Here is a 27843-nt window from a genome sequence, read left to right on the forward strand (position 1 = left end):
CATTTTCAGTGCCACTCTTTCCAAATTCTCATCTATCCTTGGCCGTCATCCTCAATAGAAATGCAGCCCATCATCTGACTTTTCCTTTCTCTCTACAGGTTCCCTTCTTTGTAGGTTTTGCTCGGGTACTTTCTGAGCTGGTATAACCAATTGTTTACTGAGATGCTAACACTGGATGTGGCAATAAAATTTAGCTGGAGATAGATGAAAAGAGGAAGGGGCAGTTTGGCCAGGGTGGGGAGGACCTAGGAGCACTGTGCCATAAGCAGCAATGGGCACCCCGGGCAAAAGGGGGTGCACAGGCGGTAGGTGAAGAGTCCAATTTGGGGGAACATCCAGGAACATTTCTCAGATGGTCACATGGACAAAAGTTGAAAATCTGCCTTTATCAATTATTTTGTGCATGTTTAAGGACCATCAAAAGGGAGGGAAAGGAGTTCCTGTTGTGGCTCAACTGTAATGTACCTGATTACTATCCATGAGGATGCAGGTTCGATCCCTGGCCTCGCTCAGTGGGTTAAGGTTGCAGACTTGGCTTGGAGCCCCCATTGCTGTGGCTGTGACTTAGGCCGGCAGATGCAGCTCTGATTCAACCCTTAGCCTGAGAACCTCCCTATGCTGCAGGTGCAGCCCTGAAAAGAGAAAAACGGGAGAGCAGCAAGCAAGCTTTGATGAGGACTAGAAAATGGGAAAATAGGGGGTGACTCATCTCTGAGACAGTCTGAGGTCTGCTCGAGAGCACCCATTCACACTGGCTTGGAGGGCTTCTGAGTCCTTGGAAGTCTACCTGTGGCCTGCCTCCGCTGTCAGCTGGGGCTGCTATTTTAAGTCTGAAAGTCAGCTGTTCCTTTGCCAGTCTTGACACAACACTTCAGGCATGTTCTGAAGCATGAGTCACGCTACTCTCCAAAGGCCAACGGCTTCAGTATTCTGTTCAATTAGCACTCTGCTTCCTGATCTACTGGGTATTCTTGGACCAAGATGCCAGATTAAGACTACAGGCAATTTGAGAAGCTAGGAATTCCAGCCATGACCTTTGGCAAACAAACAAACAAACAGAAAAAAACCAACCCACACTAGAGACCACATGAGAGGCCTAAAGGGCAAAGGGAAGGAGATTAAGAACGTAACTGCCAAGGTTTTACTTAATCTAAAAGAGCCTATTGATTAGGTAACGGCGTTCCTTCCACGAACAAGCAGGACAGAAATGTTTGCTGCACCTCCAGCCTTCAGATTTGCTTCAAGGCTGGGAGCTCTGGCGGGGAAGGGGGTAAACAAAAGCATTTCGAAGAGTAAATATTAACTCACTCAGATGCCGGGAGAGAGGACTGGATGGGAGGAAGGACATTTGTACCACCCATTAATTGCTGTTCAAAGCGTACACCTTGCAGACTCAAATTTTTGCACTAAAGAATTGCGATTTTATTTTCTTCACAAAATACAAAGCTTGGCGCCACATTATAGTAGTGTTCTAACACAAGAAAACCCCAACATTCTCCTTGTGGGCCCGCGGGTGGGGGGAGGAGTGATTTATATGTAGGATATTGATTTTATACATTCTTCAAATAACAAAACTATCATGACAAAGTAATGCCAACCTTGTATAACATGCAATTATTGCTTAGAACTTGCATATACTTTAACATGGCACACATACAAAGAATACAAACTTTTCAAAATTTTAAGGGAATACCTAAAGATGCCTATGAATCCTTCCAAACAAAGCACAACCAGAAACCAAAAAGAATCCTAAATCGCTACTTTAATTGCTGATAAATCTGGATGACGATGATTTGTAAATTATCGAGTCTTGCATTTTGTAAATCAAACAAAAGCTTTTCAGCCTTACGGAAATACATTTGAAGATGTGTTCTCAAAATGTTAATACATACATTTTGAAAGACTTCCAAAATGTCTGACAATTAAACATTAATGTGATACATTCTCAGAAAAAAAAAAAATCCTGTATCACTAGAGCAATCACATTTACTGCAGTTTTCAAGTAACTTTTTCTAATTAAATCTAGGCCTAAAAGTTATTACAAAATCAAATAACTATCAATCTCACGACTCATCCCCATTACAAGTTAGTAAGAGCATATGATCTATGCAAAAATTCCTTGAGTAAAAAGTAGTCATAATACTACTACAAGCAAAACAAGCAAGAAACAAAAATATATGGCGTATTTTATTTACAGGTATATTTTTAGGCTTCATTAGCCAAGAAGTAGGACACACCTTAATGCACACTTCAGTACAGAAAGAATTACACAGAAGCACATGAAGAAAACACCATACAGATGATAACAAGTTTTCAGCCAGAGGTATTATATCTTTGAGATTTAGAAATATTTATTTTTTCATTTTTTTGGTCTTAAATCTAGGAGCTGATTTCAAAACAGTCTACTACCCAGAGGGAATCAGTGTAAACATTTTCAATGCGAATAAAGCAATCTTTAGCTTCATTGCCATCCAAAACCCCTTCCGAGAAAAGTATGACCTTATCAAAGCTAATGGAGACAGTCTGAGGTCTGGGCTAACGAGGGAGAGGGCTCAAGTCCTCGGGTTGTACTTTGGAAAACACCCCACGCAATCCGTTTGCTGGGAAGCTTTTGTTTTGAGAAGAAACAGGACCAGAACTAAGTTTGCTGGATTAAAGAGCAAGACTCAGTAACCCTGCCACAGGCCAGCACACCCTCCTGGTAACATCTTCATAACACAGAGCCGCCTCTTCCACCTGTCACAGGGCCCGAGGAAAAACATTTGGATAATTTGCAGGCCGACAATGAATCCCCAGCTGAAACATGTTATAAAGCTCTTGTTGCTAAACCAGTTTAAGAAAAAGAGACCACAGCTGTTTCTCAATAAAACTGTAACATTATTAGCTTTGCTTGGTGTTATAAATAAGTATGACTACATGCTAAATGGCTTCCTAAAGCCTCAATAAATTATGGTCTGTCTGTTCGCTACTTAAACGTCTTGCGATGCTTTTCTTCTCAATGAAAGAACGTACTTGTAAACTTTTAAATTTGCCCCAATAGACCAGGAAGCTTATGGGTTGGGGGAGCCTCAAAAGTTGACACAGAAAGGTGTTGGCATAAAGGAGGGAAGTGCTGATGCAGTCTTTAGGGTGTGAAGACATGGATGGGCTCAAAGGATTGAGAGAGGAAACTTCCAGATTGAAGCAGGAGCATCGTGGTGGTATTTGCTCCAACCCCAGGTCCGGCTGAGTTTTCCTTGTTCTCACACTTATCAGAGTCACTGCGCCACAATTCACTTTTGGGAGCTTTCGTGTGTCGTCAACCAGGTGCGGTCAAGGCTGGGCAGGTGTGTGCACCCCGGGGTCTCAGCACGGGAGGGTCTCGCTGCCTGGTGGTACCTGTTGAGACACACTGTGCACCTTCTGATACAATTATATGCATTTGCTTTTTCCTTTTTTCTTCGAGTTTACTTCTTAAGGAATCCAAAACACACAAATACATGGTCTTCTGTGAAGTATAACGGTTGATGTCAACAGTGACACGGACGTGTCAAGTTCATCCAACAGACGAAACCACTTAAAGTCAATTCAAATGTATATGTTTACTTAGGTGGCATTAAGAACAACCTAGAAACTGAAATTTGTTCAAACGCTTATTTTAGTGGTGTCTTTTGGAACATGTTTATTTTCCTTAAAAATGAAGCAGAATAAACATGAATATCATATCACTCTCCCCATGCATCTCCGTGAGAAGAATCCTTCTAAACACGTGATAACAGATGGCATAACCAAGAGTCAAGGCAAGAACCATTCTCCAAATGCCCAGTGCACCTCAGAGAAAGTGTCCCATTTTAAAACTGTGACTTTCAGCAAAAATTTGACTTGAATCAGATAGGTTATTAATGTTTAGAAAAGAGTTTGATTCCAACCCCCGTAAATTAGGCAGTTTCTAAAACTAGACCTTCCCAACAGCACTTGGGTCATCCACATTCTGTCACCCTTCGGAATGGTGAAGACACTGTTATTTCTCTTAACGTAGGGCCAGTCCATGAAATAACAACATGGCACAGGTGGAACAAACACTGCACTTCGACTTACCATATCACACAATTTAAGGAGTTCATTTCTTTGCATTCATACATAACTTTCAATAAATGCAAATAGTATTGTGAGTTTTCAATAAATGCAAATAGTATTCATTAAAAAGATTTTAGACACAATGCAAGCTCTATAAACTCAAGCTCCTAATTTTTGAATTCTCCCAAATAAAATATCTAAGGCAGAGTCCATGATCTTGCATGCTATTTAGTCGATTTTCATGTTCAAAATTTTGTAAGAATTTTTATATTCTAGAAGCCGACACGTTCAGAGAACATCTTTATGCGTTGTCACTAATCTTTTTCTACAAAAATAGTTGTTTAAAAATTTATACCAATTTGCTTTCATTTTCTATAAATATTTTAACAGCTGTTAAATACCAGAATGCCTGATAGAATCATTTAATCTGTATAGTCAAAATATTTAATATGTAAAATGTCTAGCAAAAGTTCTTCATTTAATAAATGAAATGTTCTGTCTTTAACTACTTGTATCTCAGGTAGGTGGATCCAATCACAGGGCAGCAAAAGTAGAGCTCCTGTAAAGACATCACGTAAAGTAGCAAGGCAGCTTGTAGTGTCCTTTCCGTTTCAGGTACGCAGAATCTACTTTTGGATATTGAGTCTGGATGTTAAATTAGCTGTCGCACAGCCAGCATAAAATCAGTTTTGAATGACTAAAGGAATAACAAACTTTGGTTTGCCACACTGATATTTTAAATACACTTACTTACTGAGGGGCTCTACTACTGAAAGCTGCTATTGATGAAGTTTTACACATGAAATAGCAACTGTAAAAACAAACCACTATATGGAAATGCACTAACCTTATATAGCTTTATATTATCTTCTTTTTGATGATGAGTTTAAAATCTGTGTTCAGAAACTATAGAAATATCCAAAGAGTCAAAAATATCTATTTCATGTTTCGTTTCTTCCTAAAGGAATGAAATTTCCAAAATAGTTTTCTAATATAAATGTTTTCCTTTTAAAAAGCCATTTTCCTTGCAAAAGAGCAAGAACAAGGAAAAAAACAAACAAACAAAAACCACGTGCTTTCCTACCTTCTCTAAACAACCAATACATGTTTAAGTGCCTATGGGTAAAAAAAGGCACTAAATTTAGCAACAAATTATCATTGTACTATTGGGAGATTTAAAAACAAATAGCTATATTTTACATTACTTTAACCAAGTCTTTCAGGATCCAGAAATCCACTTAATTTCAAAAATAAGTATACCTGGTATAAGCCAATCAATTTCATTTTATCATTTAGTTACTGAGATCTCAATCACCTTCTTTAAATGTTCTGCAACTTATCAGGCTCTATCTGCACTGGACGCCAAATCAAATCAATCAAATCAAATCAGAGGTCTTGAAACATCCAGCTAGCCTAGCTTCATCATCACAACATGATCAATGAGAGTCAAAAGTTCTCCTTCAAACTGAGAAACGGATCGATTAGATCTTTTGGTTTGGGTTCAGTTAAAACATTCACCACTGATTAAATTCTTTTCCTCAGGTAAGACCCATCATTAAAATCAAGTCCTTGAGAAAAATAAATAAAAGCAATAATAGATAACTATAGAATTCTCTGTGTAGGTTTTAAGAACCAAAGCAAAAGCAAACATATACTCACACCCACCAACAGAAAAACAAAACCCAAAAAAACCCAAAAACACTCCCAGCCATTTATCTTCACAGAGAACAGTGATATTAACCATCACAATACTTAGATCAAATTACTTTTTTCCTGTCCTTTAGGAAAGATAAGAAATTCAAAGCGCTCAAAATGCTGAGGAAGCAAGCCTGAGTGTAAGTTGCTAGTGAGCTATGAATACTGATTTTTGTTTTTTTCCTGGTTTGGTCTCCTCAGGAAGAGGCCTACTGTAGGAGCATGATAAATACATACTGAATAAGACTTTGGTGCTAATGAGTTGGGTTTTGAGCTCGAGAGCTTTTGCAAATAGGAATAATATATTTTTCATAGAAAAAGGGTAAGGGAAGCAGAGAGAGACAGCAGTATTAAAGCTTTTTTTCTTAACGATTCCTCCTATAACCTAGAGTCATCTACAACATACATGTTTAGAAGGAAGAATTCATCTCTTAAGGCGCTCTATTAGATCAGTCCTAAGCTTTACTACAAAAGAAAAAAGGAACAATTTGATAAAATGTTAAAAATAGAAATAATAGCGTCGGAAAAATCTAAAAATGTAGGAAATATTTTCCATGACTGAACCAATTAAAAATTCCCCAAATAAGCAAAATACTTCATTATTAGTAGATGACATCATATTCAAATGAAAAAGACATCACTCCTAATAGCCTAAGAAAAAGAACATTTCAACAATTTGCAAATGAAACCCTACACAGGTACTGACAGACACAATAAGAGATGAATGCAGGTACTGACAGCCATTTAGAGATTGGTGAGCTATTTACAGATTTAAAAGCAGTTCCCATTCTTTCAGCAAAATTGGTGACACAAACCCAAGTGCACCAAATTAGCACAGTCATCGTTTCACAGAGGAACACACCGAGGCAGGCCAACAGATTTCTGAAAAAGATTCCCCACCATATTCGTAAATTTTTATTTAAACTTTTAAGATTGTTATCCATGCTTCTAATGCAGAAGAAAATGCGGAAGTCAATCTCGGGATAAAAATTAAACTTTAGTTTCTCTTTTCTAAAGATTAAAAACCAAAAAAGACACTGACACACATGGATAACAGGTATAATTCATACAGAAGCACAAGAACACGCCAAGAATTCATCCTATCGATAGAAACGACGTGGGCAGGAGCGAAGGTGGGTATCGCAGCCCCTTTCAGTCAAGCTTTCCGTTCTGCAGACTCCTTCTGGCTTTCTCTTGTCTGAAGAGGGAGATGACTTTGATGCACCCCTTTGAAATCTTGACCATCCACATGACATTCATCACATCCAGAACGACACAGGACGAGATCCAGGAGCACTGGATTAAAGCCCCAAGCCTCCTGTAGGCTTCCGTCCCCAGCACGGAGTAGATGTAGGCGTACAGGGGCGGGATGGAGGCGATCCGCATGACGAAGAACACGGCGGTCATGAGGACCCCGTTGATGACGTAGGCCTTGGAAACCCTGGGGTAGCTCAGAGCTTCGAAGAACCACCTGGGGGAGAAACATCAGAGAGACATCACATGGTGCTGCCTCTCTGCGGATGCATTATTCTCATTTTAGTCTTTAAAATTCGGAAAAAAAAAAAAATAAAATAAAATAAAATTCGGGAGGCCTGCCCAACATCTACGCCGCAAGGCAAAGGGCCTACAACAGCCAACAGAATACCGAGAAGAGAGCAAAGATGACACGTTCCCTTTCGAGACGTACCGTAAATCAATCATCAGGACAACATGATGTGGACAAAAGAACAGGCCAACAGACCAATGAAACAGAAGAGAGACCCCTGCACACATTCTCAATGGTCTTTTTCTTTTCTTCTTCATCTTTTTGCCTTTTCTAGGGCTGCACCTCATCGGCATATGGAGGTTCCCTGGCTAGGGGTCGAATCGGAGCTGTGGCCACCAGCCTACACCACAGCCACAGCCATGCAGGATCCACGCTGCATCTGCGACCTACACCACAGCTCATGGCAACGCCGGATCCTCAACCCACTGAGCGAGGCCAGGGATTGAACCCGCAACCTCATGGTTCCTAGTCGGATTTGTTAACCACTGAGCCACAACGGGAACTCCCTCAACTGACTTTTGACAACGGTGTAAAGCTAAGTCAGCGGAGGAAAAACTCTTTAACAAACGGTGTTGGAACAACAGGATATCCATATGCAGAACAATTAACGCGGACAGAGACCTCACATCTTACACAAAAATTAACCTGAAATGGACCACAGACTAAAAGTAAAATGCAAAACTATAAAACTTCTACAAGAAAACGTAGGCAAGATGGACATAATCGTGGGTTTGACGATAGCATTTTCGATATAATTTCAAAAGCACAATCCATAGAAGAAAATATTGATAAGCTGGACGTCACTAAAATTAAAAACGTGCTCTGGGAAAGGCACTGTAACAAGAAAATGAAAAGCTATCCAAACACGGGGAGAGAACAGTTACAAATTATATACGATAAAGTACCTCGAAAAGCTCAACAGTAAGGAAACAACCCAATTAAAACGCCTCATCAGAGAAGACATATACAAGGAAAATAAGAAAGACAGAAAGCTGTTCAACAGCATTTGGCACTAGAAAAATGTAAACTAAAGCAATGGCCTACTACTACTAAAGATCTACGAGAATAACTAAAATCCAAAAATCTGACAATACCAATTGCTGGCAAGGATGTGCAACACTAGGATCACTAATTCATTTTTGGTGGGAATGCAAAACGGTAAAGCCACTTTGGAGGACGCCGTTCCAGTTACCATGCTAACCATAGTCACAGCACACACTCCAACAATCACACTTCTATGTATTTTTCCAATTGATTCCAAAATATACGTCCACGCAAGAACCTGCACGCAAGTGTTTTACACCAGCTATAGTCACAACTGCCCCACACCAGAGGCAATCAAAATGCTACTCGAGAGGTGAATGGATAAGCAAATTGTGGAACCTACATACGATAAAATACTATTCAGCAAAAGAAAGGAAGCAACCTATCAATTCACACAACATCCTGCATGAATCTTAAATGCACACGGATAAGTCAAAGACGTCAGTCTGAAAATGCTACCCACTATATGATTCCATTTATAAGATATTCTGGAAAAGGCAAAACCATCAAGACAGAAAACAGATCAGTGGGTGCCAAAGGTTCCGGGAGAGGAGAGAGAGAGGGTAGAACTGGTGAAGCACAGGCAATATTTTATTTTTATGTTTATTTTTAGTCTTTTTTTAGGGTTGCACCCACGGCATATGGAGGTTCCCAGGCTAGGGGTCAAATAGGAGCTGTAGCCACTGGCCTACACCACAGCCACAGCAACGTGGCATCTGAGCCACATCTGTGACCTACACCACAGCTCACAGCAATGCCAGATCCTTAACCCACTGAGTGAGGCCAGAGATTAAACCCAAGTCCTCATGGATACTAGTCGGGTTCATTAGTCACTGAGCCATGATGGGAACTCTGCAGGCAATATTTTTGGGTGATGAGACAACTCTGTATGATACTGTAGTAGTGATATGATATGACATAATGCAACTGTCAAAACCCTCAGAGCCGCACAAAAAGCACATGCAAATTAAAAAAAAAATCATTTAGGAGGTTGGGGAATGCCAGGCAGAACTGCATTCCAAATATATGACATAACCTCACTGCAGGGAATGGGGTAAAAACAGGTGACCTAAGTAACTTTGAAGATGAATTAAGACTAAAGAAAAAAGAAACTGCATATAGGCGCTGTGTTCTAGCTGATAGAATCCTATCTCATGGGGGAACAGGTTAACAATTCTGAAATCATTACACATATATACTGGGATTTAGCCAATAAGTAAATTTGTCTGATGGTCAAGTGGGAACCAGGCTTCCCATTGCTGGAGGAGAAAGTTATAGATAATTGAATGCAAAAGGCTAGACTGCTGAGATTAGAGTTACAAACTTCAGTGTAAACTAATGCTCAGTTTAATATATATAGATGGACATACATAGAAATAATTATAGACGTGCGTATATATTACAGGTTAGTATATTTCTCAAGTTGTCAACGGGTGCGTATATATTACAGGTTGGTATATTTCTCAAGTTGTCAACGGGGCAGGCATTGAAACAATGACGCCCAGTAGCAATGAGCACATTCAAGGCCCATAGTTTGGCTTTTAATACCATTCTCCAATAAAAGGAACAAGGGTTCCTGGAGAAATGGCTAATTTCTAGGGCTGAGACAGAGAATATACAATATAAATCTAGAGCATTTTTTTTTTTTTGGTCTTTTTACGGCTGCACTTGTGGCATATGGACGTTCCCAGGCTAGGGGTCAAATTGGAGTTGTAGCCTCCAGCCTACACCACAGCAACGCCAGATCCAAGCTGCATCTGCAACCTATACCACAGCTCATGGCAACACTGGATCCTTAACCCACTGAGCAAGGCCAGGGATCAAACCTGTATCCTCATGGATGCTAGTCAGATTTGTTTCCACTGAGCCACGATGGGAACTCCCAGAGCATTTTTTCGTGTCAGAAAGTAAAGAAGTGCTCAAAAACCAAAATGATGAGGTTATGTCAAAGGGATACAGAAGCCAACTGAAAGAGCTCCCAATGGCAAGAGCTGTAACAATTTAAACAAAATAAATAATGCAGCATTGGATTCAAATCCAAAGCATAAAATAAATATCCATGAAACCGCAGTAATATAAATGAATGAAGGAGTTCCTGCTGTGACTCAGCGGGTCACGAACCCAACTAGTATCCATGAGAATGCGGGTTTGATCCCTGGGATTGCTCACTGGGTTAAGGATCAGCCGTTGCCACAAGCTTTGATGTAGGTTGCAGATGCGGCTCATATCTGGTGTGGCCGTGGTGGTGGTGTAGGCCGGTGGCGACAGCTCCGATTCAACCCCTAGTCTGCGACCTTCCATATGCTGCAGGTGCGGCTCTAAAAAGCAATGAAGGAAGGAGTGAATGAATAGGGGAGCAAAGATCTATAACCTGGACAGAATAACGGAAGACACCTTACGGAGATACTGCAGCCTCAACGCAGTGACGCGCAGCTCCCCACTCTTCCAGGGGGGATTACGCATGGGGACTTCACGGAAGGCAGCTGGGGTGAAAACAGTAACTTTACAATTGAGGCATCTACAAACCCTCCCGCAGCCAGGCGAGCAAGGTGAGAGCATCGGCAGGGCTAAGCCAAGCTGCAGCTGGTAGTCCTGATCCCCTGTCAGGAGAATGTACCATCCCTTCTGGGCTCTTCCGCCAAACGCCCCTGTAACACGAGTCTAACCATGAGATTAGAGGAATCTGTCTGAGAAAAACGTCAGACAAAGCCAAACGGAGAGACAGTCTACAAAACTCCTGACAGTACTCCTCAGAACGGACAAGGTCATCCAAAATACTGAAAGTCTGAGAGGCTGTCACAACCAAAAGAAGGGAGGAGTCTAAGCAGACACCATGACGACAACAACGACAACCAAAGGTAAGGCAGTATCCTAAATGGCATTCTGGGACAGAAAAAGGAAACTAGGTAAAAACTAAGGAAACCTGAAAACCGTATAGCCTTTAGTTAATAATAATGTCAATATTTGATCCTTAATTATGACAAACTACCACACTAACGGCAAGGTTAACAACAGGAGAATCTAAGTGTGGGGTATGTGGGAGCTCTCTGCTAGCACCCCTGAAAATTTCTAGAAGTCTAAAATTATTCCCCAGTAAAAAACTTACTTTTAAAAAAAATCCAGGGAGCATTTGCTCTATTCTACTCTTCCCTCCTTAAAAAACAACAAACAAACAAAAGCTCTTGCCTAATTCTACCTCATTATATTTTAGAGGTCAAATTGTAAATGCAGTAAACTATATCCATGTATCTTAATATTCAACGTGACTGAATTAGCCATGACCACATTAGAAACTGCTCCACCTCAGAAACCAAAAATTAACTATTTAAAAAGCTCTTATAATATTTTACTGAGAGATTAAAGTATCGAATAGACATAATTTGTAGAATAAGAGGAATATTCCAATTTATAAAATATGTAGGGTGAAAAGAAAAAGGCTAGATTATTCAAGGCAGTGAAAAAAGAAACTATCTAGGTAGCAATGGTCAAACCAGTAAAACAGTATCGCTAATAGGAAAAATGTCACTTAAGCAGCAAAGTCATCTTTTGCTCTATCCAGATCTTGATACCTTGATATCTTGAACCTTCTCTGCTCCAAAAATTCCCCCTCTCATCTTCAGCCATCCATTTCTTCGACTCTAGGGCGGCCGTGGGTTTGATCATAAATGCTATACTGCAAATAACCCATCGCGTTCTAAACACAACCATATTTTGCTTTATCCACTTCATCTTTTTTTTTTCTTTCCTTTTTAAGGTTGCACCTGCGGCATATATGGAAGTTCGTGGGCTGGGGGTCGAGTCAGAGCTGCAGCTGCCAGCCTCTGCCACAGCCACGGCAACACCAGATCCTTAACCTATTGAGCGAGGCCAGCGATTGAACCTGTGTCCTCACAGACACCATGTCAGGTTCTTAACCTGCTGAGCCCTGACTGGGAACTCCTCCGATTCCATCGGCATCTCTTCTTTGAGCTTCACTCTGAAAACCCGCACCAGCAGCCTTGACTCACTTCCTTTCCTACCTGCCTGAACGCAACTTCAGAACACACATCAGCACCCCTAGTTCTTTTACCACTGCATCTGGCACGATCCCCTGCCTATCCCTAGCTTCTCATCTGGCCAGCTGTCCTTAGGCAGGAGAGGACAGAGGAAAATGGGTACTGCACCCTGCAGGCAGCACGCCTGGGTTTAAGCCTGCTTCTGCCACCCAGCTGCTATGGGGTCTCGACTTCCTGTTAGTGGCCTTTATGCCTCAGTTTTATCTCTACCACATGGGGTACGGAGGGCACGTCCCTTATGCTCTGAAGCTGTTACCACCCATAGTAAGAACTCCCCTGTCCTAATAGCTCCATCCGCAGCTATGACTACTCACCGATATTGTTATTAAGATAAAAGGCACAAACACAATTTGCAGATATCCACACTTCAACTGAACTGTCAAATGTGCTTGATCTTCCTCTTACGTAACCCCATAGTCTCCACGGAATCGCTTCCAAACCTCGTCTCGCCAATCAAGTCACTTCTTTCTGATGCATGTCCAACTTTTCAGTCCCATAGGAGGAAACGGCCTCTTTTACTACTAGCATCTTAGAGTCCATCAGGCACAGATTCCTCAACTCTGCTCCCAAGGCCTCAAATCTTCTTTCTAGATATCCTCGCCTCTACCTTCAGATGAACGGGTTTCTCTTGCCCTCGCCAAGGCCACCTGCTTCTCCACGCATGCTCTGGGGCTTTCGGTCATCAAGCCCCCCTTCTCCTTGCTCCACCTCATTCCCCATCTATACACCGATTCTTTCTTCTCTCTCACAAACATGCCCAGTTCTTCCTAATCCAAAAACCTCTTCTTCCCTGCGTGTCTTCCTCATCAAACTTCAAAAGCGAAGTCAACGGTGAATTCACAGGCATTCTCACTATACTCCGTAACCCAGTACAATAAGAGCACGCTCTCTGACGAAAGAAATCAGGCACCAGTGGCACCTATGGGGGGCGATCTGTCTTAGCCTTCACCCAGGTGAGCTTTCTACAGCACATGCCACTGCCAACCATCACCGCTCCTCCCTCCTCTCCTGGCTTCCAAGGTGCTATTTCCTCTTGATTCCATAACAACACTTTCAGAGTCTCCTCTTCCTCCACCTGTCTCTGAAATAGTTGCGCCTCCCAAGCACACTTCCTTCCATCGGCTCTACCAAGGGCACTATATCCATTCTCAGGGGTTGAAAGGGGTTCAGAATGAGCCCCCCCAAATATGTCACTTTGGCATGCAGGAAATTTTGAGCTGAAAGCAGTTAAGATCCAGCAGACTCGGAAAGAACTTCTCTCTCTCCCTTAACTACTTAAAAGAATTTAGATGGGTGGCCTGGAGCGCAAAGAGAGCTATTAACAAGCGATAGCTTTTTATCCGATTGGCCTATCCACACGGCAGGACAAACATCTAACTACCAAACACCTGCTCTTCTGCCGGTCCTGTGACTCCCTCTCCTCCCCAGGCCCCTATCCATTCCTTAGCTCAAGACGGCACACAAGCCTCTAATGCCCACCTTGTCCTTGAGTTGCATGGTCCTGTGGGTCCCCCATACATATGTAATTAAATCTGCTTCTTAAATTGTTTCAATCTGTTTGCTCCTGTTGTCAATTTGACTATGAGACCCACCAAAGAACCTAGAAGGATAGAAGGAAAAATTCCTCCTCAAAACACTCAACACCCTGGCACAAGCCTCGGATTTCAAGTCTTGAGTTCCACTTGGAGTTCCCCACTTCTGATTTATTGTTGAACTTCTCCACCTGGCAAACCACAAATTCTCAAACATGCCTAAAATCAGTACGCTCCTCCATGCCTAACCTCCCCTGCCCCCAGTTACCACAACCATAGAAAACGGCCCATTTCTCTTTGAAAACAATGGGATCACCACTGCCTCCTTGTCCATGTCAGCACACTGGGGCCACCCTAGACTGCTCCTGCAGCCTGTGCTCCAGCCTTATCCACCGTATCTCCTACACTTCCTCTCCGTCCTTCCTGACTCATTCCATTCCCACGGCTGCCATTGTGAGGTTTGGTCTCAGTGTCTCTGACCAAGATGGGCCTCAACCCAACGGGCCTCGCGTAACTCTACGTCTCTGGTCTCTTCCCGTCAGTGCTACAAGTCCTACATCCTATTTAGCCCAGACGGCGTCCTGTTCCCCAGCACTCTGGGCACTTCCCGTATTCTGGTTGTCCGTCAAGGCGATTGTCCACAAATCCGGACTTGAAGAACTTGTGCTTCGGCTTTACTGCACAATCACTGCATTTATCTCCAGCCAGTTCTTCCATGTGACTGCTGCCTGGTCTGTAAGCCAGACTCTTTCAAAGGAAAGAACTCCCGCATTCGCTCAAGAGGAAATAGCATTTATAAAATTGTCCTTATCTTCCTCTGTCATGGCAGAAGGATCACTTAGTGTATCGGACTCTACCTCTTCTTATCTGCTTAGACTATTCCTCCATTCCATCACATAAAGGCTAACCATTTGTATCGACACTCAGAGGGAACGGAGCAGGAGGAAGCAAGATGACACACACGTGGGAAGAAACGAGAGGGGAAGACACTTGTCTTTCACCACGGCCTGCAGTTCTTACTCCGATGGCAGAGAAGAGAGGAGAGCAGATGTACGGGTTTGTCGTCACCCCCAAGCCCACGCAGAAGAGCCGTCTTTGGTCACTGACACTTCCTCACCCCCAGCTCTTCTAAAGGGACGTGGACCTTTCCATTAAGTTTCCTGGGACTTCACTGTGCAGAGGGTGGCCCTGAGCACATACACCGTAAAAATGACATATTGGCTGGTGTCAATCCATTTGGAAAGAGGAGAGAGGGCTACGTTCAGGCAGAGAAAGAAAGAAAAAAGGAGGATGGGAGCAAAGAATCCATTCCCCTACCTGGTACTGCTGGGTGAGTTTTAGGCGTTGAAGGTCAGAAGTGTGTGTGAGCTTTGGGAAGGCTCCAGGCTCCAGGAGCCATCGCAAGCTCAGGAGAAATGAAGAGACTTTAAGCAGTGTTGCTGTTACAAACTGGATCTTTGTTGACATCCTTGGAAAAACTCCAGTAAGGATTTAGGTGCTGTACTGTTTCTGGGATGCAACACAGAGTCTGGGCTGTGAGCTGACCTCTGGGTTTTATTTTGGTTGCAAATGTAATTATTCAGGCATGTGAAAATTTATATTTAATAAATATTAACTCTGGAAATTGAGGAGTTCAGGAACGTAATGAGAGCAAAACTATCCTCCACCCCAATTTTATTCTGGCTCTCTTTCTACATCTAAACTTTTCCTTCATTGTATCTACTCTTCCTTCTCTTATTCCTCAATTCCAGACATTCAACTCAACTTTTTTATTTTATTTGTCTTTTTAGGGCTGCATCTGTGGCACATGGAGGTTCCCAGGCTAGGGGTCCAATTGGAGCTGTAGCCGCCAGCCTACACCAGAGACACAGCAATGCAGGATCTGAGCCACGTCTGTGACCTACATCACAGCTCACGGCAACGCTGGATCCTTCACCCACTGACTGAGGCCAGGTATCGAACCCATGTCCTCATGGAAGCTAGTCGGGTTCGCTAACCACTGAGCCACGACGGGGAAATCTCAACTTCACCTTTTGAACACCAGCTTTGCTCATGGTTTCTGAAGGAACCTCTAGCTGATGATTCCGGATCTCCTGTCTCTACCTCTTACTAAATCTCCACTCATATGCTCTGTTGTCCTTTTACCCAGCATCTCCAGAGCAAACGCATCACCTTCCCTTCCACTCTTCCTAATTCTCATCTTTTCATTCCTCCAAGTCCAATATAGGTGGTATCTTAAACTTGTCTTTCCCCCTCTAATTTCTTATCATTGCCAAGTTCACTTTCTTCCCTCAAAGTCTTTATCCTGTCATATCCACTGTCTCCCCACAGCCTAATATGAACCCCTATTTATTTCCTGGGCTGATAAAATGACCCCATTCATTCATGCAACTAAGAGTCAGTCGTAAGCCAACCTTCTAAGCTAAACGTTCGCTTCCCAACTTATAGTGTATCCTCCAAGTACCAAAAACTAGAATTACTCAATGCTATTTTCAGAATATCTTTCTCCATGAGACTACATTCTCATGGTCCACCAGTCAAGTTCAGTTAACTCTCCCTGGCACTCAACACCCTCCATCCACTTTCCTCCTAAGACATACTCTTTGATCCTACAGAAAGCCGATGCAGTTTCTTCCTTCACATGGCACACTTATCCTACTTTTAAAAATGTATATTTATTCCTTTCTCCTTTTTCTCTTTCCCATCCACTTCTAAAAAAATCCTCAACATTTAAATGTCCCAATTTCTCTCTGGGGCCTTGCGTGACAAATACCTATCAATAGCAGGACTCAAAAATGTGGACACCTGAGACTTTTAAGGGAAAACTATTTTCATAATGATAAAATAAATTCCCTACCTTGCTCACTGTGCTGACTTCTGTACTAATGCTGTAACGTCCTGATGGACAAAACTGATGGCATCTTAGCACAGATCAAGGCAAGAGTACAAAATGATACTAGTTTCCATTGTAATCTTTACTGTCATATATTTGCAGTTAAAAAAATGGGGGGTTGGGTGGAGAAGCTTCACTTACAAATGCCCTGGATGAAGCAGTTAGAATGATTAACTGCATTACATTATGACTTTGAGCACTTGTCTTTTTAATATTCTGCGTGACAAAATGGGAAGTGCCCATGAAGTGTTTCCGATGCAAAAAGCACAGTGGTTGTTGGGAACAAAAACCGTTGGATGACGACTTGAATTGGGGGCTAAACGACCTGCTTTTCCATGGGACACCATTTTTACTTCAAAGAATAACCGACAAACAATGGTTATTTAGACTTGGGCATGGGCAGGCATTTTCTCCAAAATGAACAAAATGCGCTTTGTCACATCAAGGAAAGAAACTTGACCGTATTTGCTGTCAAGGACAAAATTTGAACTTTCAAATGAACAATCAGAGTTTTGGAAAATCAATCTGCCACTGTGAGTTTGATGGCTTCCCAATACTTGAAAAATTTTCTGATGACACCAGGAGTGGGGTTTAAAAATATGATCTTATGAATGTATCAGCATTTATTATAAGATCTACATAACTCAGTGAACCAATATTTTCCAAATGCCCAAGGCATGACCATAGGAAGTTGTGCCTGGGAAAAAGATTCAAAGCACAACAGGGACCGATGGGTTTGAATGTGACAGCATCAACAGTCCACTGATCTGGTTTCAGAGTCCACATTTCACTAACCTTGAGGAAACTACTTGGTCTATTTTGGTGTAGTATTAAAGGAAAACATCCACAACTATTTGAAAAGGCTACTAAAATACTGCTTTTCCCACTACACTATTACCTCTCAGAGGCGGAGTTTCTGACACACTTCACTCAAAACCACATTTCACAGGAGACTAAAAACAGCAGCAGACTTGAGAATCCAGTTGAAGTCTGCTAGATGTTAAAAAGATTTGCAAAAATGTACCATGACATTATTCCCACGAAAATTTGTTTTCATTTTGGCAGGGTAGTTACTTTCCACACACGCAAACACATGAGGTTAGTATGAAATATTACGGTATTATGTTAACAGTAAATGACTTCATAAATATTTTTAAATGTTTCAGTTCTACTTTCCACTCTGGTAAATATCAATAGATACATGCCTATAGGAAATAAAGAGCTCATTCGGGTCCCCAATAATTTATGAGAGCGACACGTTTGAGAATGGCTGTTTTAAACCATTAATGCCAGTACTGTTTTCTTGACCTTTGCCACACAAGGCCTTCTTTCACCAGACATTTTTATGTTTTTAAATCCTTTTTTCTCAAACATAGACATGACACCAGACTACTCAAAGCTCCCGGAGGCAGGGACTGGGACATTTAGGTACTGAGAAGGTATTCAATTAATCCTGGATGAATAAATTAAGGAGTCTAGGTACAAGTTTTTATGAGGCACTTAACCTTAATAGCCCTTCAAAAGCATGTCCTCATGACAGATACAGCGGGACCTGATGATGGACCAAATATAGTCAAGGGAGAAACAAGAATGATTCCCACACGTTGAGCAGAAATAACCGAGAGAATGGCTGGGCCACATGCTGAGCCGGAGGATGGAGGCGAATTCAGAGGGAAATATGTTGCCTTCTATTTTCGACATGTTGATTTTGATGTGCCACCTGGGCGGAGAACACACCTGACTGTAATACAAAGAAGGAGGTACTATTAAATATGCTCCTTTTATAGAGAAAGCCACGGTGGTTCAGGAGGGTTACATAACTCAGCCAAGGTCAGGGCAGGTAAGTGGCAAGGTTAAGTTGCAATGTGGGTTTCTATGATGCTAAAATTCATGCATGGTCCATTATACCACGCTGAGCAAATGGGGAACAGCTGAAACCTTGAAAGCCCAACTCGCCCAGGGAGAAGCTCAGAAAAGATCGGTGGGCCTGGAAGAGAGCCCTGGGGACACCAGTGTTGAAGGAACTGTCTCCTCCAGAGAGACTGAGAGGGGACGGTCACAGAAATACAAGAACCAGGTGAGTGCGGGGTCATGAAAGCAAAGGGAGTTTCGGCATGGAGAGGAGAAAGTGGCCAACAGCATCAAGGCCACAGAGAGATACAGAAACAGAGGCACCAGCGTCGCTGGATTGCGCATCGGGCAGGCAACGGTACCTCTAACGAAACCGTTCCAGCAAAATGACAGGAGAGGAAGTCTAATTCTAATGGTTTAAAGAATGGAAAAAGATGGGACAAAGCAGAGGAAGCAAACATAAACGCTGCACTTCCAGTGCTGACTAGGTTGTAGCATCCGGAATGTACCCTATACTTAGCACCTGCTGCATAGGGACTGTGGGACAAGTGCTTTGTGTGCGTACGTAAACGTTCAGATGACATAACCTATAACCTCATAGACTCTTCACAATGAAATGTGAGGCCTATAGGGATCATTATCCCTGTTAGAGAAGTGAGGAAACTGAAGCTTGGAAAGATTAAATAACCTCCCCTCTCACAGTGGTGAGGCAGGAGAGCCTGGATTTGAATCTAGGATTTTTCTGTCTTTGAAGAACGTGCTCTTTGCTCTCCATACTCTCACGTCATCAGAGTCTTTGAAAAACAACAGAAGAATTCCTGCTGTTAAAATTTTACATGGCCAAGCCCAATGAACTTAGCGTCTTCTTCGAGAAATGAGATTATAACATATGAAACACTGGCAAGCAAAATAAGACAGGACGTAAGTCCTTGGGAAAGAAAAGGTTGGGCAGCAGATCTGCAACCAAATGTCTTCTGTCTGGGGGCACCCCTCCCACCCTTAGCAAGAAAAAAAGGTGATCAGGCTAACTCTTGGGCAACATCCGAAGGACAGATGTCCCAATAGGAAGGCTAATGGTGTTTGCAGCGGGAAAGTCTTCATCCGTGTGCTGCTTTTCAGATGTACCTGGTCTAGGGTCACTTACGGTAAATGAATCTATGTTGTACGGAGTTACGGGGTCTGACTGCCCTGGGGGCTGTTACATAAGATGTAACGATCTGAGCATTAAGTGGAGATGTTTCATAATATGCAGAGAGCTCCTTCTGTGTCAGCAACATGAACCATACGCATCACTTAGAGGCCCCATGGGTAGCCTCGTGCCAGAGTGTGCCTGGGTGGCCTAGGAGCCAAACACCGAGTCTCGGGATCACTTGCGTCCTGGATCACCAACAGGGTTTGATGCAGGGTAAGCTAACTCGCATCAGTCTGATCGGACTCTCAGTTCTTTGGTTGTCTCTGTCCTAAGTGACAAAAGGCTGCATGTCATCGTGGGAACCTCCCCGGGGTTGGGGTTTTGACCTAAGACTTGAAAACTTGGTAAACTTTTCAAAGACGGAGGAGATGAATGAAAGAAGAAACGTGAGAAAAATCCACCGGCACATGAAACAGTAAGGGTACAAATTAACTCTCCTGAGGAGTAAGAAATAAGGCTGGAGACGTGCAGCACGTCACAGAGAGCTTCACAAGTCAGAGGAGGCTCGAAGAGGATGCAGTGTTCTGGGAGAGAATAAGGGGCTGAAAGTGGAACATGAGGAGGAGGACTTTGGCGGCGCAGGGAGGAAAGGACAGGAGAGCCGGTGAACCTGGAGTTAGGAAGCCAGAGCCAGGCCAGCGCAGCAACCAGACCGGAGGCCTTGACCTCATGGACATGGAGCAGCTGAACACTGCACAGGAGACACGTCAGCGGATGCTGTTAAATAAGGGTAATGAAGCCCAGTAAGAAGTCCATTGTACCTCAGGAGAAACACACCCGACAAGGATCCTTGAGGTTGCAGGTTCAATCCCTGGCCTCATTCAGTGGGTTAAGGATCCGGCGTTGCCGTGAGCGGTGGTGTAGGTTGCAGACACCGCTAGGATCCTGTATTGCTGTGGCTGTGGTGTAGACCGGCAGCTATAGCTCCAACGCCACCCCTAACCTGGGAACCTCCATATGCTGCAGGTGCCGCCCTAAAGAGACAAAAAAAAAAAAAAAAAAAAAAAAAGTCCATTGTCAAAAATGGGCAACTCCCTCCCTCCAGGAGCTGGGGCTTAATCAGCCTACCCCCCACCCCCTTGAGAGTGGGCTTCCCACCTTACTTTCAAAAAAGAGAGCAAGGAAAAGGAAAAACTTCCCAGTGGAGAAACCTGTAAATACCACCTTCGCCTCGTGATGAAAGTTCACATCCCCCCCCCAGTGACGTCACGGGGACAGCGTGCAGCTCCAGACAGGACGTGGTGAGAAGGGCCCTTCGCCTCTTCTGATTCCTTCCACAAACCTATGACCTCGGTCCAGTCGTGAGAAAAACAGACAAGGCCAGACTGGAGGAGGCCCTGCAGAGGAACTGGTCGGCGTCCCTAACACTGCTGAGGCCATGAAAAACACGGCAAGAACTAAGACTCTGCCCCGGGCCGGGGGACACGGGAGATGGGACACCTCCACGCATGGGGCCACCTGGGCTGACTCCTAGAACGAAAAGCCAGATGCTAACAGAAAAACTCGTGAAATCCAGCAAAGTCCAGAGTTTACTTAATAACAAGGTTTTAACACTGGTTTCGTAGTTTTAACAGATGTTCCATGATAACGTGAGCTGTTAACCACAGGGCAAAATAACCATGGACGTTTCTGTGCTACCTTTGAACTATTCTGTAAATCTAAAATTATAAGAGTATTTTTAAGCTAAGTTTTTAAAAATAAATTTTATTGGCTACAGGTCGTGTTAGCTTCAGGGGTACAGCAAAGGGAATAAGCCATACACATGCATATACATCTATTCTCTTGCAGGTTCTTTGCCCGTATAGGCCACCACAGAGTATTGAATAGATTTCCCTGAGCTGTACAGTAGGTCCTCGCTAGTTATCTATCCTACATATAGTAGTGTGCATAAGCCAACCCCAACCTCCCAATCCATCCCTCCCAAAGATTAATTGCTGAAAAGAGGGACTAAGATAATGGTGGTATCAGAATTTGGGAGCAGGAGGAAGTTGGCGTCAGGAGGATAACTGGACTCAAGATACATCCAAGTACAACAAAGCATCTTGATACCACAGAGAGAGCGAGGTGCGAGCGCCAGGACCCCCTTGGCGGGGACTCTTGGATAAGGTTCTCTAACCTTTCCAAGGCTCACGTTCCTCATTTCATACAATGGGGAAAATTCTTATCACAAACTCTCATTTTTATATTTAGGGTCTTGGGGGAACATTTCCCCCAAACTCAGCAGCTCAAGCTTAACATAAATAATGATATCAGGAACCTACCGCTGATTCACAAAAGGGGTAGAAAGTTCTGCAAGCAGGCGAAAATTCCCAATGTAGGCCAGCACTCCTTCACTCTGGATGATCAACAGAAAAGGCAATGTCAGGGGTAACATTCTCGGCCAAATTCCCAAAAATCAAAGACACATTCAAGAGCTTCTCAGGATAAAATAATGATCAATATAAATACAAATCAAGTCTGCTCTACTGATTTTCTGCTTTATGGAAACCCAGAAATGTCATGAGAAGTCACCAGCATTTTTTAAAGACAACATTTTGCACAGCACGTTCAGTTATGTATAGAATGTCCACTTAGAAAAACAGATTTCAAGCAGCTGTGTCACACTGAACTGAAGAATTCTGCAAAGAGCCATTAGTAACAGAATTCTCAAATTACTGGAGAAATACTGATCCAAGCAGCATGAATTTCAGAAGTTGGGGGATTTATAGCAACTAAACACCTAATGGGACTATAGTAAACACCTAATATATATTTGCTTTTTAGGACTGCACCCAAGGCATATGGAGGTTCCTGGGTTAGGGGCTGAATCGGAGCTGTAGCTGCTGGCCTACGCCACAGCCACAGCAGTGTCAGATCCGAGCCGTGTCTGTGACCTGCACCACAGCTCACGGCAGTGCTGGATCCTTAACCCACTGAGTGAGGCCAGGGATCAAACCTGTGTCCTCATGGATGCTAGTCATATTCATTTCCGCTGAGCCACGATGGGAACTCCACGAATACATTTTTATGTCCATTAATAGATATACCTTAACAGCTCAAAAGTATGTTTAACGTCCTAAGTAACAATATATAAGCCTGTGAGCAGATACATATTTGCCAAGTATAACAACACAGGCTAAATCTTTTCTCTTTTTTTACAAATAAATTTTACTGGCGTATAGTTGACTTACAATAAACTTGTATTAGTTTGTGTTAGTTTCAGGTGTACAGTAAGGTGAGTCAGCTATATATATATATATCTCTCCACTCTTTTTCAGATTCTTTCCCCATACAGATTATCATAGAGCATTTAATAGATTTCCCAGAGCTATGCAGTATGTGACTGTGGGATCACATGGTAGTTCTATATTTAGTTTTTAAAGGAACCTCCATACTGTTTTACACAGTAGTTGCACCAACTTAACACTCCCATGAATAGCACAGGAAGGTTCCCTTTTCTCCACATACATACCCTCTCCAGCATTTACTGTTTTGACGATGGCCATTTTCATGATGGCCATTTTGACTGTAGTTTTGATTTGCATTTCTCTAATAACTCGTGATGCTGAGCATCTTTGCAACATACATGCTAAATCTTAGCATGTTTGACCTGAAAAAATCTGTTTGTCAACCAGATGATCCTATAGCTAAAACATATACTTTTGGGTTCTTTCTGAATTTAGAAACAAAATGTATAGTACCTTCCACTAATTTAAGAATAAAAGTATAATAGAGTTAATACACGACAGAAAGAAAACCAAAAATATACATTCCAAAAATTTTATGTAATCTCAAAAGTGTTACTAGGTAAATGGAATCATTCCAGAACTTGCAGTTAAATCAAAATGACAGCTACACATCACAGGAAATAGTCCCACCTGCCCGCAAAACATTAGATACACGAGAACTTCAGAAACACTTTTCCTACCAGTTACACCACACTGACTTCCAAATGGGAACAAGAGAAAAATAATAAATAATGAAGGGACTTTTCATTTGAAGATTTTTAGTTCTCTATGTAAATTATTTTAGGGATTAAAAATTGAGAGCTGGATTGCAAGAATTAGCTTTTCCAAGACAAATCTAAAACTTTTTATAATCTTAAATTCCTTGTCCTTAGTGAAACAGAAATGGGTGAAGAGGAAGAAGACAAAGACAGCGGCCAAGATGAGGAATGTGTTGGGGGGTAGGGGCTGGGTTCATGATCAACATTTTAGGGTCAACAGGGAGTTCCCGCCATGGCTCAGTGGTTAACAAATCCAACTAGGAACCATGGGGTTGCGGGTTCAATGCCTGGGCTTGCTCAGTGGGTTAAGGATCCGGCGTTGCTGTGAGCTGTCGTGTGGGTCGTAGGCACCCGCTCGGATCCCGTGTTGCTGTGGCTGTGGTGTAGGCCAGCAGCTGTAGCTCTGATTCGACTCCTAGCCTGGGAACCTCCATATGCCTCGGGAGTAGCCCAAGAAATGGCAAAAAAACGAAAAAAAAAAAATTTAGGGTCAACACGTCACAGCCTTACCAGTCCAAAAACACATGACGACATGAGGGAAATAATTACACACATGTTATTATTTTAACATAGAAACATGTGAATTTGAAATTATACATTATTCTGTACCATTTACCTCTCTGTTACAACAAATGCTTTTATTTAAAGAATAGGAATAGTTAATAGTGGTGGTCAGTAGTAATTAATAGTACGTGTAATTAAACAAATAAAATTGTGGAAAAATACAATCTTTTAAAAATGTTTTCTCCTTCCCTTTTATTTAATCCTTTGTTAGATATTTAAATTTAGTAGGTCAGGAGTTCTCACCGTGGCTCAGTGGAAACGAATCTGACTAGTATCCATGAGGACACAGGTTCGATCCCTGGCCTCGCTCAGTGGGTTAAGGATCCAGCATTGCTGTGAGCTGTGGTGTAGGTCACAGCTGTGGCTTGGACCCCCTGCGGCTGTGGCGTAGGCCAGCAGCTGCAGGTCTGATTTGACCTCTAACCTGGGAACTTCCATATGTCGTGGGTGCGGCCCTAAAATAAATAAATAAATAAAGTAGGTTATATTATGTTTTTAAGAAGTATAAATGTAAGACTTTGAAAAAGGAGCGTGTAAATAAAACAGGACTAAATAATTGTTACCTATATTTAATTTAAAAAACAATGATATCTTTCTCTCCATGACAGAGGCTATTTTTTTCTCCTTACTTCCTTTTCCAATAATACTGTTCAGAAATTGCCTATGGCCTTTAGGATATCTGTTTTTTTTCTTTTTTCCCAGGAGTAAAGCAACTACAGTTAAATATAAAATTTACTTTGACTTGTAACTCTGCTCTTAGAGGCCCACATTCCTGATATGATTTCAGTACAATGATCTCAAGCTAACTATTTTCTCAACAAAAGTATTTAATCATAAAATACATAAGATTTTACTTAACAGCGAGAGCAGGATTTTAGAGTTATAAGAATCACGTTTCCAGCTCTCTAACAGTATCCATCCACTTTGTATCTGCAGGCTTGCTCTGATCGATCAGCTGTTTGTCTGTAAGGTCCTTTGTATGCATAAATCCGTCGTGCACACTATTTCTAGAATACCCATCATTTTAAAACAGTCCAAGGCACTCTGGATGGTTCCAATAAGATAGTTTTAGAGGGGGAAAAAAAAAAAAGTCGTATTTAATGTAGCTCCTCTTTCTCTGGTCCCATTTTTGAGTTCTAAAGCAAACTTATTTCAAAAAAAAAAAAAAAATGAGCCCTTATTTCATCATATAGTTTCTGTCACAATCTGCACGTAACATCAAACAAGGCAGGCACAGAGAGTTCGTTCTCTTCTAGCTCCGTACGGCCTCAACGACCATCACAGAATTCTGGAGAACGAGTACCTCGATACCTGTTTCACTGCCACCCTTCTCTGCATTCTTATCCTCAAGCTATTTCCAAACTAAGGACCTTCTTCTTGCCTCACACGCTGAACATGTGACTGTGCAGCCGGCCAACATTTGCTGGCAGCAGTCACAGAGCCTTGCAGGCCCATGTCCCCAGAGGTCACCTCCTACCACCTGCATAAAGCCAAAAATCTCAGTAAGCGCTTCCTCAGGTTCTGAGTAAACACAGGGGAAGGAGACAAGCCTCGATGTCAGAGGTGAGCAAACCACATCCCTTTTAACAGCTCTGCATGCTAAGCATGTGGCAGACTTCGCCCCGGCAGTGACTTTTCATTTTCTTTGGTGAGAGGTTTATAGACTGAGTGAAATTTGTCGAAGTTTACAACAGCACTGGCTGCCATAAAATGCAGATTGATGAGCAAAATCTAATTTGGTGTTGGACACATCAACAATTTTTGTTTTATGCGGTTTCTTTAGAATTGTCATAGAAGTAAACAATTCAATTTGAAACTCCATTTTTCAAACCATAGTACCTAAGACCTAGAGGAACGTTTTTTTGTTGCTGTAATTCAATAAACCACTCGATACACCGCAGGAAAAAAAATGATCATTGGTAAGATGTGACAGAATCAGCTCTACACCCTAGAAGAAGCCATGCACCTATTATCAAAATTTCCCCCCTTCTCCCACCTCCAGCTATTTTAGATAGGACCTCTGAATCAGGAAAAGTAGCTTGACTCAGGTTCACAGAGCAATCAAAGGAATAAAATGTATATATTTATATGGGACATCCAAGCTAATTCAATGGCTGCTATTTTCAGTAGAGCATTGGTGTCTTTTTGGAAGATGTGAAAAATACACATTGATTGACATGCACCTGCCTGTCTCATTCTACCTGCGAGGCTCCGTCTCCTCAGATGCTTTTACACTGGCTTCTCTACCAGGCCTGTGTTAGCGGGGTAGGGCCACCATAGCAAATACCACAGACTGGGTGGCTTAAACAGCAGAAATCTATTATCTCACAGTTCTGGAGGCTAGAAGTCTGGGATCAAGGTGTCCACGAGGCCATGCTCTTTCTGAATGTTCTAAAGAAGGAGCTCTTCCAAGCCTCCCTCTTTGATTCCTACAGTTTCTTGGTTTCCGGCAGCCAAACTCCCATCTTCACGTGGCGTCTTCCCCCTGCGTGCACGTCTGGTGACCCAACTTTCCCTTTTTTATAAGGATGCCAGTCATATTGGATTAAGGACCAATCCCACTCAAGTATGACCTCATCTTCACTTAACTAATAATACCTGTAATGACCCTATTTCTCAAGAAAGTCACATTCTGGGCGAGGGGGCGAAGAGACACAATTCAACCCCAAATTCCTTTCTGCCTGTTGTCCAGTATGTTCTGCTTTGGTATCTAACTTTCTAATTCATGTGTATTTCCATCCATCTGTGACGACATATACAATGACATGTACCATGTGTATTTCTAAATATAACAACTACTATAACCTTCTTTATTGGTTTGAGGCATTCTGGGTTGGTCATAACTGTTCCCATTTTCATTATCTGAACTCTTAGAAAACATGGCCACAATCTTTACAGTGTTATAAATTAAATGAACACAATCACAATCTTTACAGTGTTATAAATTAAATGAACACTATCTCAATACAAATCACCACAGTTAATCCAATGGGCAACGTCAAAGGTGGCTGTGACTGCTCCTGATTACAAAACCCTTAAGTTGCATCATGCAGAGTGATAGGACAATAGAGGATCCAGTACTGGGAACTGCAAATCATGGTGGCCATGATTTTTTTTTGCATCACAGGGACGGCTTTCATGGGATGTGGGATTTTCAGTGGTAAAATGGTAAAACCAAGACAGACATGGGCGAGCCACTCCCATCCTTATTTTATTACAAATTCAATTATAATGCATTGCAAATGGCAGGTCAATTTTTTCATCTGACACATAACGGAAACCACATTCCCAGCTAGGAGATGTGGGAATGAATTAACAGCAAGTGTCTGATCTCTCTAACTCATCTAGCATCAACGAGCTACTTTAAAGACCCGAGGAAACAAACTGTTGTTCATATTCCAGGTTTCTGGATATTTTGTGGGCTTATTTT

At 42.3% G+C, this 27843-nt stretch overlaps 1 protein-coding gene and 1 long non-coding RNA gene across 45 annotated transcripts in view; both read right to left on the reverse strand.

Annotated features, from left to right (window-relative positions):
• Window positions 1-1398: 1398 nt before the first annotated feature.
• TLCD4 (TLC domain containing 4) overlaps window positions 1399-27843 on the reverse strand; it is a 110940-nt gene continuing 84495 nt past the window's right edge. For 19 of the 44 annotated variants that reach the window (XM_085020821.1, XM_085020813.1, XM_085020820.1 and 16 more), the window contains 2 exon segments: window positions 22126-22199; window positions 1399-7222 (listed from right to left, as the gene is read on the reverse strand). In XM_085020821.1, the coding sequence (XP_084876947.1) occupies window positions 6904-7222; window positions 22126-22199 (393 nt within the window). In that variant the 3' untranslated portion in view covers window positions 1399-6903. 44 annotated transcript variants of the gene reach the window in all.
• LOC146404244 (uncharacterized) lies at window positions 22987-27489 on the reverse strand. The gene is made up of 2 exons (XR_014844760.1): window positions 24838-27489; window positions 22987-24269 (listed from the first exon to the last, which is right to left on the reverse strand). It is a non-coding gene; the product is annotated as an uncharacterized LOC146404244 (long non-coding RNA).

The sequence above is a fragment of the Sus scrofa genome, chromosome 4 (genome assembly GCF_054392235.1).
Source record: "Sus scrofa isolate SSC_HxYL_T2T_F1_AM1 chromosome 4, Sscrofa_HxYL_maternal_Yorkshire_Landrace_v2.0, whole genome shotgun sequence".
Lineage (NCBI taxonomy): Eukaryota > Metazoa > Chordata > Mammalia > Artiodactyla > Suidae > Sus > Sus scrofa.